This window comes from Chanodichthys erythropterus, chromosome 5 (assembly GCF_024489055.1).
Source record: "Chanodichthys erythropterus isolate Z2021 chromosome 5, ASM2448905v1, whole genome shotgun sequence".
In the NCBI taxonomy this organism is placed as follows: domain Eukaryota; kingdom Metazoa; phylum Chordata; class Actinopteri; order Cypriniformes; family Xenocyprididae; genus Chanodichthys; species Chanodichthys erythropterus.
This window is the reverse complement of record NC_090225.1, coordinates 18978740-18993667: the sequence shown is the minus strand read 5'-3', so window position 1 is coordinate 18993667 and position 14928 is coordinate 18978740. Positions and strand designations below refer to the sequence as shown.

Here is a 14928-nt window from a genome sequence, read left to right as displayed (position 1 = left end):
ATCAAAATGTGACAAAATCCAAAATGAGTTCTGAAACTTACAGGATATAAGCTTCTTACATGCCAACAGATCAAGGAAAATTTTATTTAGTTCATGACCCCTTTAAAGCCATAGTTCAGCTGATGAATGGAACTACCAGAACATAAATAAACCTGAGCATTATTCTGAGCTCAACTAAACTACAGTTATTGCAATGAACATTTATAAGGAGAAATATTATGAAGAGGTAATTTAAGTAATAACTGTGCAGGGAAGTCACTAAATCAATAGAATACACTACATTCAAAATCATTTCTTTGATCAAAAATAATATTTTGAAATATTACAATTTAACTATTTTCTTTTTAAATATATTTTAAAGCAACACTGGATTATCATGTAACACTGAAGACAAGGACTACAATCCTTCAGAAATCTGGTTATTTGGTACTCCATAAATATTTCTTTCCATAATCCATGTTGAAAATAGTGGTGCTGCTTAATATTTTGTAAAACCTTTTTCCAGTATTCCTTGACTAAAAGAAAGTTCTAAAGAACATTTATTGTAAATGTCATATTTGACCTGTTTAATGTATCCTTGCTGAATAACGGTAATTCCCCCCCCCATTCATCATTTATTTGTGTTTATTCATCTTTGTCTCCACATACAGCGAATGACAAAGCTCACTTGAACTTCAATGAGAGCTAAAGCTACAAGTATCAGTCTTTTTAGTCCAAAATAGAACAATCAAGAGTGAAATTTAACTGACGATATCAAGTGATACTACAGAATTGTTGTGCTGGCTTGACTTTGCATAATTTGGCTGCTATAAATGTGTAACAAAATCCCTCCAGGATTAGATATATTTAACATCTGTATTAATCATTGAAGACCTATGCTATTTAACATTCAAGCCAAAACAGAAAGCCTTCATTTCTGATTAAGCACTCAAAGACATCAGGATTCACTTTTTTTTAAAGAATTTATTTGTGTACAATGTACAAGAACATTTTCAGGCCGATGGTCTTCCCTGAAGATCTTACTGCAAGAGGAAAGAAAAGACATTACAGTGAGATTTATATAAAACAGTCTTAAACTACATAAAACTATTACACACAAGCTACCCATATAAATACCCTAAATATATTTATCAAGGACAAATGCTCACTTCAAGGGTGAGTAACTGAGGGACAGGTTGTTTCTGAGAACTCCAGGGGATACTGTCACACTTGCAGACATGCAGTCAAGTGGCTAGTTTACCTCAAATGAGTGAATGCTAACCACACAGCATGCTACAAATTAGTAGTGACTTAGTCAAATAAGTTGACTGGAACAATTTCAAGTACATAAATTAAAATAGATATTTTTGTCCATGTTAGAAACAGGATCCTTTAAATATCTGCAAGTGGGGTGAGGCATTAGGATTGAACATGCAAAGCACTTCAAGTAACTGGTAAAAGTGGATCACATCAGCACACCATGCCGATTTCCACTCTACCTTCTCCTGAAACCTCAAGCCTTTCACTTCTGTAAACATCCGAGGGAAGCAAGAGAGGGCAAAAGATCGGACAGAAATGAGAACTTTCAACTAACACTAGCAATGTCTAGAAATGCTCTCTGAAATTTTAATGCTGGTTATGTGAATTACACCCCAGAAAACAGACTGTCGTATGAATTTGCAAATCGTTTTCAGAGAGCACTTGCAATATAGCTTTTTCTACAGACTACTACATAGTAGCACTTCACTATTGGTGGGAACACTACTTTCACTACTCAGGGGGGGATTTAATATAGCTGCTAAGAATCATTTCCAACCACATACTGGTCAATGGTATTAGCCATCAACATAGCAGCTAAATGTTTGGAGTCAACTTTTCAGATCACTCCAGACTCTCCTTCCACAGCAGTTAGTCTACTTGTGAAAGTTATTTACCTTCTACAGTCCAGATGTACATTTGATAAAGGAGGAAAGATGACAAGTTACATATTATAACCATGACAAAAACAAAAGTGCTCTGAATCCTAGACAGGAACTGATAAAACAAAACTGAATCTTACCTTCTTGCCAGCAGCACCAACAGAGGCTTTCTTGATGCCTCTAACTTTCTTCATTCTGTTCTTGCGTTCCTTGCGCTGTTTTCTGGATGTCTTTTTCTTCTCATAAAGGCCATGCTAAGGAGAAGAGACAGAGCTTTATAAAACATGCCTCATGATTTCCATGTTAACTAGGTAAAGCAGCAAGTGTCACTACAGCACTAACTACCAGTGACAAGTTCAACTCCATCCACTTGAAGAAAGCAAGCATCTACGAATGCATGATTTGAGGAAAAAAATCTTTGTGATTGCAATTTAAAACAATTTTTAAAAGGTTTGATGTGCTTAATTGCAGGGCTGAACAATTTTGCCAAACATTTTGTGATTATATATCAACAACTATTAAATTAGAATAAAAGAAATATTACTTTTGTAAGTACTCATGAAAACTATTTCTTAAGCACTCTTGTTAACAGTACAAGTGTCAAAACTGCAATATTTATGGCGGTCTTAGATTCTTCAATTAATTTCTTATTATTTTGGCAAAACATGCAAAAAGAGCTGTTGAAAACAGCTGGGTTATAAGCACTTATTACAAGTTTGGGAAGCTGCCTGGCATATGTTGTATTCCCAAATTATGAGACCCAAACTCAAAGTAGATGCAGCATGTATATTTAAATTGCAGCCTTTACGATTTAATAGTCACATTAAGACTTTGGTTTTATTTCAATTAATCGTGCAGCCCTACAAGCATCAGTCAGTGGCGTACCCTTTGCAGCCTGTATTTGGGCTCGTTTTTCTTGGCGTAGTCCAATGAGTCGTAGATCATGCCAAACCCTGTTGTTTTGCCACCACCAAACTGAGTTTTGAAGCCGAAGACGAACACCACATCTGGGGTGGTTTTGTACATTTTTGCAAGCTTTTCCCTGATCTCGGTCTTGGGGACTGTTGCTTTGCCTGGATGCAGGACATCGACAACCTGAAACAATAAAAGTAAAGAAAGAATGAGCAATCAATCACATGTTAAAAATCCAAACTACAGTAAGCCAACATACAAAATTTGCCACTCACTTACCATTTGCTTCCTCTGAAGCAGCCGGTTTGTCATAAACTTTCTGGTCCTGACAGTGACTGTGTCGTTCTGCAAAGAGAGACATTTGTAGGAACTCTGATTAACATTCAATCTTTAGATATTTTCATTTGAAATATTGGAGGTGCAGCTGAAATTGAGCTGGCTTGAAGGTAAACTTCAAGGAAAGCATTTCTCACAGAGCAGAATTCATACATCATGACAGCCACATTTCTTACTCAGAGTAAGATTGTTTAATTTAACTAAACAGTTACTTGAATTGTATGCAGTTTTAAAACTCAATAGTACTTATTCAAAATCAAATGTGAGAAACGTGTATAGATGTAGACTTGTAACGCTGTGCAGTACAAGACACTTGCAATTTATGAACATGAAACCATGGTTAGCGCTTTAGCTACATTAGCTTGATGGGCTCAATACTAAATACTGGGTCCAAACTTTGATATCTCTATATTATGTTTACGGGTACACGTATATGACTACAATGTAGCACTGTAATGCTCCTAGCCACTGTGTAACAGTAACACGATGGTAAGAACTGAGACACCATCATCTTACGGTCTATCGCAAATATACTTCTGTACACATTATATCGTCTAAATGAAACTGTAAATGTGTCATTATATATCCATAGTGTGCTTTACGCTCACAGTTACATTATAATATAGTTGGATGGTGAAGATTTAGTCAGATTTTTTATAATCATTTGTCCACAGTCGACTCACCATCTTGGCGTCGGCTCGCTCAGGGACGAGGAAAAGGAAGAAGGACCCGTGGGTGTCCGAGATTATGCCTGAGCGCTGGTATAGTATATTGAGGTGCTGCCTGACTGAAAAGCGATGCCACATAAAATTTGTATTTAAAAATTGTTTAAATAATTTTTATTTTAAAGATAAGACTTAAAGTGATATGTGAAAGTGTGAAAAAGTGTTGTGTGGAAGATAACCACCTGACCAATAAATTAATAGTTATTGTTTGTAAGTCACGACTGCTTTATAAATGAAAATGTTCTAATTATCTGAACTAACTTGTCACATAACTAACTGTCAAGTGAGATGTTAATATTTCAAAAAGTTTTATTAAACGAGTAGTAATCTAATCTATTGATGTTATGAATTCCGATTTTCTACAGCTAGGTGCCAGTCGAGCACCATTAAATAACCTCGGACCTCAAGATAAAAGATTAATTGAATTTTACCTGGAGTTGAAACTGATTTATTCCAACAGATTGTCCTGATCTCTCTCTCTCTCTCTCTGTGTGTGTGTGTGTGTGTGTGTTATATGTATATCACTATACTTTCACTATAAGTTACTCAATTTGACAATGACTGAAAACCACTCAGACACAACAAGGATATCAGTGCAGTGTATCTGAGAATATAATTTATATATATATATATATATATATATATATATATATATATATATATATATATATATATATATATATATCCTTGCCATATGCAGAAATCTTAACAGACATAACATTTCTAAATGTCTTTCTTTAATGGTCTGTCTGTATTGTTGTGTTGGAAACTTCTGAATTGTTATTATATTATGCTTCTGTTATATATACCTTTCAAAAGCTGGACTCAGATAATTTATTTTTTTGACAGAAATTAATACTTTTATTTAACAAGGACACATTAATTTGATCAAAAGTAACAGTAAAGTCATTTATATTGTTACAAAAGATATTGTTTTTTCAATGAATGGTGTTCTTTTGATCTTTGTATCAAAGAATTCAGAAAACATATCACAGTTTCAACAAAAATATTAAGCTGCAGAATCGTTTTCAACATTGCAACACTGTAAAAAAAAATGTTCATGATTTGTTATCATAATTTTTCTTTTGTCAAATCAACTTAATGTTAATTAATGTAGTTCAGATTACATAATATTTTGAGTTTCTGTTGAATAAACCAATCACCTTAATTGTATTAACTTACTTTTTAAAGTGTAATAATTAGAATGTATTCTTTAGATTATTTGGTGATTATTAAGAATCATATAGAATGATTTATGAAGGATCACGTGACACTGAAGACTGGAGTTATGATGCTGAAAATTCAGCTTTGCCAACACAGGAATGAATTTATATTCCAAAATAATATTAAAATAGAAAACAGTTATTTTAAATTGTAATATTTCACCATATTCCAGTTTTGCTGTGTTTTCTGCAGTCCTGGTGAGCGTAAGATAAAAATGTCTTACTTTACTCAAACTTTATATTGTTAGATATCAGTCTCTAATACATCTTGAACGCATTCTATGGCTCTCAACAGAAATTCTCTCCTCCAGAAATGTCAAAGATGTTCGCATGTTTGATCTTGCAGATTGCACCTGATCAACTATATGTATTCTGGGCATGACAGAGATGTCTTCTTCCTGTCTGGCAGACTTATAAAAAGTTACTTTCGATTTGTCCTTCACATCTACACGGTGACTGGACCTCCTAATGCAAAAGGAAAGAGTTGACATGCAGTTCTTCTGGAAGTTCTCATTCATGAAAGCATAGACAATAGGATTGTTGAAAGAATTCGAAAAACCTATGGCCTGTGCAACAGCGATAATCATATTGATTGTGATGTCATCATACTTCTTGTCCAGGTAACCTGGAAACAAGAAAGTGAAGCTGAAATTTGAAAGAACACACACTTTGAAACTAATGTGCAACAATATTTTACTAGACACTTGATGATCTTACTGTACTCAAACAGCATGTGAACTGTATGAAAAGGTGCCCAGCAGACAGTAAACAGCACAACAATGGTGACCATCATCTTGATGGCCCTTCGCTTCTTTCTGTAGCATTAAGAGAGAGGATTGCATAAGGAGTGTCTAATCATTAGCAGTACTTAAATATTTAGTCCATTATATATTAAAAGAAAACATTTTAAAACAAGAAATAGTCATTTAGATCAGAGGAAGACATATACAGCATGTGCTGAGTAAGGTTAAAAAAAATACCTGGATATTTTACTAACTTCCCTTTGGTTCATGGCATTGAGAACTGAGGAGTCCCCAACTTGTTTGCGAATCCAGAGCTCAATACCAATTCTGGTGTAGAGTATCAGCATGGCCGCAAGTGGCAGGAGGAAGAGGAACACTAGAATGAAGGTGGCATACTGCTTCCTGTGGGCGCTCGAGCTCCAGCGCTCCTGACAGCATACATGATGGAGATCATACAGAAAGTCATATTTCACCTGTACACAAAGTAGAATATTAAAACCATTATAAATGTAATGCAGCATATGAAATGGACCAATGTTATTATGCGGATAGTCTACAATATACACTGGTGGCCAAAAGATGGAATAATTAAGATGTTTTAATGTTTTTGAAAGAAGTTTCTTATAATCACTGAGGCTGAATTTATTTGATTGTATTTTCAGCATCATTACTCCAGTCTTCAGTGTCACATTATCCTTCAGAAATCATTCTAATATGCTGATTTAGTGCTCAATTATTAAATATTATTATTGGTTAGGGGTGTGACATGATCTCGTGACACAAGATCTCGCGAGACTAAAATGTGACAAGATTTTTCGTCGAGGCGAAAAGTAGTCTCGTGATATTGCCATGACAGAGTGGTTAGGATGATTAGGAAAGAATATTCCTCCACTGTCCTTTTGCTTTGTATTTAAATAAAAAACATTTAATTCAGTTGGATAACGGTCGCCGCTGCTCCATATTTACAGAGTTATGCGCGATCGCTGAAAGTGAAAGTAAACACAAGCACGCATTCAAACACGATTTCAATACCCCGCATTTGAAAGCGGCTCCCTGATGAATACAGATATCTCTCAATATGAAAGCTATTTTAGGCTTGGCTGTGTAGTTGTAACCATCTCTCAGCTCTGTATCAAAGAAAAATTTGGTCTTACTTGCACTTTGAATATTGAGAGAGTGCGATTATGTTTGCGCTTATTGTAAAGTGTTATCACAAATATGAATAACAGTTTTCTCTTAATCTTATTAAGCACAAACAATAAAGTTTCATTTGTTAACATTAGTTAATGCACTGTGAACTATCATGAACTAGCAATGAATGACTATTTTTTATTAACTAACATAAACAAAGATTAATAAATACTGTAGCACATATATTGCTCATTGTTATTTGATGATGGTTAATACATTAATGTTAATAAATGAGACCTTATTGTAAAGTGTTACAATTTTTATTCATTCTGTTTTTATTTCTATGATCAGTTTGGGGAAAGGAGTTCAGTTAGGAGGTCTAAAGTTGTAGAAGCTCATAAATCATGTACAGTAAGGTCTGAAGAGACTAAAATCATACAGAAGAGAAGTCAGTCAATTGAGTTAGTGGCAAAACCTTTTACAGTGCTTGAGTATTGTTGTCCTTTACTGCTTATCATATCATGCTTATATAATTCATACTTAGAAAGTTGAACTGAAATGACATTCATTACGAGATGATTAGTTAAAACATTTCAAATACACCTGCACAATATTTTTTGTAGTCATGTATTTCGCCATTGAGGATTTCTTAAAAATAGTGTGTAAAAATCTCGTCTCGTGAACTCAATCTCGAGTCTCGTCTCGTCTCGTGAGATACCTGTCTCGTCACACCCCTATTATTGGTGCCCAATTATTAATAGTGGTTCTTATTATTACCATTGTTAAAACAGTTTTTCTGCTTAATATTTTGTGGAAACTGTGATACATTTTGTTTAGGATTCTTTAATAACTAGAAATTTGAAAAACATTATAAATGTCTTTACTGTCACTTGAATAAATTGAATGAGTCCTTGTTAATGTCACAGACACGCCAGGCTCTTCACTCACCCAATCACAATGCACTCCCTCTCCTGAGTATTAACAAGCAACACCTGACACTCATCAGCACTCATCACCACAGCAGCAAAAAGACACTCCAGAACACACAGTCACTGTCCAGTCTCGTTAATGCATACCTACCTGTTATGCTTACCTCAAGGACTCTTCTAACGCCTGCTTACCTGTCTCCAGCGTTCTCAGTGGCTCCTAGTGTCTCCGTCTCCTGTCTGCTCCATGTCCGCCTGCATCCACGTTCCCTGGGAATGATAAGAAACAACATCAGATCCAGTCACAGCTACAGTCACGAACTTATCCTGCCTTTACTCACCTGCATTCTGCCTATCATCCTCTGGTTGTTTAATAAACAAGATCTTAACCTTACCTGTGTCTCCGTCCCCTTCTGTATGTAACAGTTAAATAAAAGTATTAATTTCATTTTTCAAAAAAAATTACTTACCCCAAGTACGGTTTCCACAAAAATATTAAGATGACGGCAACAGTTTTCAACATTCTTGAGCACCAAATCAACATTTTAGAATGATTTCTGAAGGATCATGTGATACTGAAGACTGGAGTAATGTTGCTGAAAATTCAGCTTTGCCATCAAAGGAATAAATTACACTTTAAAATGTATTAAAATATAAAAATAATTTTAAAATATAATATTTCACAATATTACTGCTTTTACTGTACTGTTTTAGCGTATGAAATAAATTCAGCCTTGGTGATCATAAGAATAGTCTTTCAAAAACATTAAAACTCCATTATTCCAAACTTTTGACCACCTCTGGAATAACGGCTACTGAAAATTCAGCTTTGCCATAACTGGAATAAATTATGTTTTAAAATGTATACAAATCGAAAATGGTTATTTTAAATTGCAATAATATTTCACAATATTAGTGTTTTTTAAAAAAAAGAAACCTTAGTGAGCATACACTCTAAAAAATGCTGGGTTAAATATGGACAAACCCAGGGATTGGGTTGTTTTCACCCAGCCATTTTTTTCAACCAATTTTGGATTTATTTTTTTAGTCAGCAATATAGTAATATAGCAAAAGGCATGTTTTTGCAAATTTTGGCAAATTTGTGGGGTATTTTCAGCTGAAACTTGACCAGACCAGAGACTTATTTTACATTTTGTGAAAGAGGGTATAATAGGTGCCCTTTAACCCAACCTGCTGGGTTTGTCCATATTTAACATAGCTTGGGTTGTTTTTAACCCAGCATTTTTTAGAGTGTAAGAACCTTCAAAAACATTTTTTAAAAAATGTTAATTATTCCAAACTTTTGACAATATTTTTCCTTGGACTAGAAGGCACCTGACAACAAGCTAAACCCCGGGGAAATCCTCAAGTTTATAATGATAATATACCCACAGAAATCGAAATCACTGTACAACTGCAGTGACTGAGTGCTAACTAATGTTTGCACAAGTTGGCTAGGATGTTTTGAATTAAAAAAGGCCCAAAAAAAAAAAAAAATCTGAACAGTACCTCTAATTGTTGAACAAAGAGCATTGGGGATCCAATCACCATGGCTGCAATCCAGACAACCACTAACAGAGAATGAAAACACCATTATTGAGATGCTTTACATTTGTTATGCTAAATCATGCATGATCAACTACTGCAAAAACAAATTTAACCTGAAAATGGAAAACTCAACAAAAAAAAAGAAAGAAAAAACCTCAAGGATATACCCAGCATTCGGTATGCTCTTTGTGGAGTGCACTGTCTTTTGATTTTCAGAGGGTGTACAATCCCCTGGTACCTCTCTGCAGCGATGCAGGTCATAGTGAGAATGCCAGTCACAACGGCCGTGGTCTGAACAAAGGGGACTGTTTTGCACACCAACACACCTACAAAAATGTAAACGTTTAAAGAGTTACGTTTCTGAGACAGTGTTTTATTTAGTCAAATCTTTAATTACAACCCAAACAAATTAGTAATGAGGTGAAAGAAAAGCCACTTATCAGAAGCTACATTCACTCATATTTCTTCACATCTACAAGTTAATCAAAAATGCATGGAGAACTATATGAAATCTGTAAAACATCATCATCAACAACAACAACAACAAACAAACAAAAAATAAATGTTTAACATAATAGTGGTTATAAAAATAATAATGGCTGACATGTTAGAGTCATTAAATCAACATTTCTAGAAAAATGTATTTTTTTTTTTTTAAATGAAACAACATGAAATCAAAGATTCCTTTTGAAGAACTTGGCATCTGTGTTTTAAATGTTAAGAAACTGGAAAATATTTATCATTTTTGTCATTTAAGACTAATTTAATTCTTATAATCTGCAAAAGTACAGTAGCCTAATTTACTGGAATGTAACAAACCCTCAATGTAGTTGTCAACAAACAAAACATGCAAATTCACAGAACATGTACATCCTTACAAACTTTATTTTATAATAAAAATGATTTAGAAATGAAACTCACCCCCGAACCACTCAGAGGAGATGTTCTGTAGCAGAGTAAATGGGATGCAGAAGAAAGATATCAGAAGGTCGCTGATGGCTAGAGAGCAGATGAAAATATTTGTGGCAGTCTGGATCCCGCGCTTTCTCAAGACAATATAGACAACCAGACTATTGCCAATGAGAGCCAGGAGGAAAATCACCGTGTACACAATAACAAACGTAGTTTTGGCGCTGACTGGTAACTCAGGGATGTAAACCAACGGCTGAATCTGGTATGTCTCAATGAACTCCCGACGAGTAAGATTGTAAAATTTCAAGAGTTGCTCCAACACTTCTGGAGTAATCTTCATATCCCCCATGTAGCCTGCTTGTCTTTAAAATGGGCAGAACGAAATCAAAGTTTTACAAAGAGCAGACTGTGTGAGTCAGTGATGCTCTGCTTTGTTCCCCAGTATTTCACTATATAAGCAACAGCCCGAGTCCCTTGATGCGGATTATTTTATGCGACATATCGGCTCTATCGCAAAACCTATAGTGAGTTGCCTTCGCAGTTCGCAGCATTTCTGAGCGTCATAGCCTGGAAACGCATCTATACGCACAAACATGCTGTCTAGCAGCTCACTATAAGTGTGGAGAGTGAGACAGTCATGCTCAGTGGAATCCGAAGGACACCACATTTTTACTTGTTTTGTCGTGTTTCACCTTTGCAGAAGGAATATTTATTATTATTAGATGTAGGGATATTGAAGGTACATTTACACACAACGATGTGCTAAAAAGTTACTAAAACGTTTTTTTTTTTTCTTTGTACAGATGACAACGATATCAAAACTATCCTGTTCACACGGATCCGCAAAAATGACTTAAAACGCTGTATTATGCATGCCAGACAAGTAGTTGGCGATGTCACTTTGTAAAGAAAGATAGGCCTACGCGTCTGCGCATATGCATATAGCTACAGAGCAGTCACGCCAAACGTGCATGCCTATCCACCAGGGGCGGTTTCTTCATTAGGGCAATAAGGCAACGCACCACGAGAAAAAAAAATCATAAAAATATGAAATCAAATTGTTTTCTACAAACTCCACCTGATTCTTGTTATAGATCTCCCCAAGTACCACTGTGGTGATTTTCATGTTGTTTTTCTGTTTTAGTCTTTAATAATTATATGTAAATAGCGGTAGTTCATTCGAAGTTTACTCAAGTGGAAGAATAATAAACTTAGCCCTACTAGCACTATATGCATAATATTTTTTTAAAAGTAGATTATCTTAATATCAAAACCTTAAATTTTCTCTAGACTCAATGATAAATACATGTCTGACCGTTGGAACGAACCAAAAAAAAAAACAAAAAACAAAAAACAAAAACCTAGAAAATCGCATTCATGACGATTTATGGTGATTTTATTTCCGTTAGACCTTTGCCTACATTGACGCTGATGCATAAAGAGGAGGGGCTCCCCTGTTCCAAGATGGCGGCTCTAATGACGCATTCGTTCCAATGAACTGCCATAGCCAAGGCGACATCTAGTGTATATATCTATGAAGGACATTGAGGAGTGAGGAAGCTTCCTGAGGAGTCATGAGCGAGGGTACACAGGTGTATCCTTTGCGGAAGTCTTTCTCGTTGAGAAACCTGACACACTTATACATTATCCTTCCCCTTCATATCTGTCACAATAATTTAAATATATGCCTTACACAGCCTTTTACAGTTTAAATAAACTTTATATCTCATTTATTTCAATGGGGCATCTTGCTTTATTAATATTTATTATAATTTTTTTAAATAACCAAACTTTAACAACATGTGGGTAGATCCCTCGAGTGCAGCTGATGACGCTTTGAAGTGATGCTAAAGTGACACACTTGATTCAATTCCTCTGTCCTCGCATCTTTTCCTTGCGTCCATCCCTTGCATCCTGAAGGGGTGGAGCTAAGACGCGAGGAAAGGAAGCAAGGAAATAAAACGAGGATGCACAAATAAGAATTAAGAAGCACCCCATGAGTTTTCTGAAAGCTCCCAGATGTACCACGTGTCCGCTGTACCACCTGACCGCTGTAGATTCATAGGCGTTGATTGTGGTGCCATGGAAAAGCATAATTCCCAGTCCAAGGACATGAACAGCTCTGAATATAACATCACGTGTTGTCATCTCAAGATTCCAGTAAATACGAGGTGGCGTGAACGCAGCATAAATTTAAAATAATAAAAAAAATAGTCTGGCCAGTCCGGGGCCCCTGCACACGTGGGCAAGGTAGGCAAGCCTGTGCCTTAATCCGCGCCTGCTGGTAATCATTTGGCACTCAGTTAATATCCATTAGAGATCCTGATCAAGTCCAAATCATTAGTGTTTCTATACGAAAGAATAAATCAAGCAAATGCTGCATTCACGTCACCTCGTATTTACCAGAATCTTGATTTAATAACACGTGACATTATATTCGGAGCTGTTCACATCCTTTTGGTCTTTGGACTGTGAATTATGCGTTTCCATGGCACCACTATCAATGCCTAAATTAATCTACAGCGGCCACGTGGTACATGTGGGAGCTTTCAGAAAACTCCCATCTTAAAAGCTGTAATTACGAGCTCTACGAGGACGCTTTTTACAAGCTAGAATCTCGTAACTACAAGAATAACCAGGCCGTGTGAATGCACCTAAACTTATCAAGACATTTGGCTTGAGATACTAGCAGAGAACTCCAGAAGACACACAGCTGCAGCAGCAACCATGATGGTCCATGAGTTTAATATATGTTTGATCTTGCAGCACAGAGAAAGGTGTTCTTTACATGTATATGTATGTTTTGTGCCAAAAGAAATCAAATTTGAGTCACAAATAGGCCTGCTAAGAAATTAGATTTACTTGACCCTACAAAGTCCCACGTAAGACCAATAGAATTCCCCCAAATGTTGTCTAAACTAGTCAAACACAGTTATCTGAAAGTATTTCATATTAATCAATGTTGCTAAAATGCATTGCAGCATGAATAAATTTCCCACTCTCCGAGAACTGTACTCATCCAGAGTGAGGAAAAGGGCTGGCAAATTCACTCTGAACCCCTCACATCCAGGCCACTTCCTCTATGAACTGTTGGATGCTTCTGTCACCCAGACAAATTCCTTGTGTGTGCAAGCATACTTGGTAATAAAGCTCATTCTGATTCTGATAAATTATTTGGTTACAGTTATTGTCAGGGAATACCAGACTCAGAGACAGAGACAGTAAGTTTAACCCAAACAGGTATATATTGACAGATGTTATGCAGAGTTAAGCAGGTGAGTAATGTAGCAGTCAGAGTAATGATGAGCAGATAAATACTGAATGACAGAGTGCTTTCCTTTTTACCAGGGTTATAGAGGACTGTTGGTGACTGGAGCATGAGAGAGCTCACACCTCTTGGCAGAGTAGACAGGTGAGTATAATGTTCCAAACAGTAGCTTACAGAAGATCGGTGGAGTATCATCAGAGGGAGACTTCACAGAAAAGTAAAGCAGGTAAGTGGTCTATAATCCGTAGACCAGACAAAGGGCAAATTCTTGTTGGAAGAATTTGCGACAACAGGAATATCTTATTGCTGTTAATATAATGCAAATAAATGTACATACCCGATTCCAAAAAAGTTGGGATGTACAAATTGTACAAAACACTGTACAAATTGTGAATAAAAACAGAATGAAATGATGTGGAAGTTTCCAATTTCAACATTTTATTCAGAATACAACATAGATGACATATCAAATGTTTAAACTGAGAAAAATTGTAATTTTAAGGGAAAAATAAGTTGATTTTAAATTTCATGGCATCAACACATCTCAAAGTTGGGACAAGGCCATGTTTACCACTGTATGGCATCCCCTCTTCTTTTTATAACAGTCTGCAAATGTCTGGGGACTGAGGAGACAAGTTGCTCAAGTTTAGGAATAGGAATGTTGTCCCATTCTTGTCTAATACAGGCTTGTAGTTGCTCAACTGTCTTAGGTCTTCTTTGTCGCATCTTACTCTTTATGATGCACCAAATGTTTTCTATGGGTGAAAGATCTGGACTGCAGGCTGGCCATTTCAGTACCTGGATCCTCCTTCTATGCAGCCATGATGTTGTAATTGAAGCAGTAGGTGGTCTGGCATTGTCATGTTGGAAAATGAAAGGTCTTCCCTGAAAGAGATGACATCTGGATGGGAGCATATGTTGTTCTAGAACTTGGATATACCTTTCAGCATTGATGGTGCCTTTACAGATGTGTAAGCTGCCCATGCCACACGCACTCATGCAACCCCATACCATCAGAGATGCAGGCTTCTGAACTGAGCGCTGATAACAACTTGGGTTGTCCTTGTCCTCTTTAGTCCGGATGACATGGCGTCCCAGTTTTCCAAAAAGAACTTCAAATTTTGATTCGTCTGACCACAGAACAGTTTTCCACTTTGCCACAGTCCATTTTAAATGAGCCTTGGCCCAGACAAAACGCCTGCGCTTCTGGATCATGTTTAGATATGGCTTCTTTTTTGACCTATAGAGTTTTAGCTGGCAACGGCGAACGGCACGGTGGATTGTGTTCACTGACAATGTTTTCTGG

General features: G+C 36.2%; 2 protein-coding genes across 3 annotated transcripts; both read right to left on the bottom strand.

Moving 5' to 3' along the window:
- Nucleotides 1-943: 943 nt before the first annotated feature.
- rps24 (ribosomal protein S24) lies at nucleotides 944-3892 on the bottom strand. 2 transcript variants are annotated; one of them, XM_067385320.1, is made up of 5 exons: nucleotides 3830-3892; nucleotides 3090-3155; nucleotides 2784-2993; nucleotides 2039-2152; nucleotides 944-1507 (listed from the first exon to the last, which is right to left on the bottom strand). In XM_067385320.1, exons 1-5 carry the CDS (start codon nucleotides 3830-3832, stop codon nucleotides 1502-1504), a joined length of 399 nt encoding a protein of 132 aa, XP_067241421.1. In that variant the 5' UTR covers nucleotides 3833-3892; the 3' UTR covers nucleotides 944-1501. The 2 variants fall into 2 exon arrangements, with proteins under 2 accessions (XP_067241421.1, XP_067241422.1); XM_067385321.1 differs by having other exon boundaries at nucleotides 944-1022.
- A 1453-nt stretch (nucleotides 3893-5345) lies between these two features.
- On the bottom strand, nucleotides 5346-10703 carry qrfpra (pyroglutamylated RFamide peptide receptor a). The gene is made up of 6 exons (XM_067385318.1): nucleotides 10364-10703; nucleotides 9610-9768; nucleotides 9404-9465; nucleotides 6075-6310; nucleotides 5812-5909; nucleotides 5346-5719 (listed from the first exon to the last, which is right to left on the bottom strand). The coding sequence occupies exons 1-6, from the start codon at nucleotides 10701-10703 to the stop codon at nucleotides 5346-5348; spliced, it is 1269 nt and encodes a 422-aa protein (XP_067241419.1).
- Nucleotides 10704-14928: the final 4225 nt, after the last annotated feature.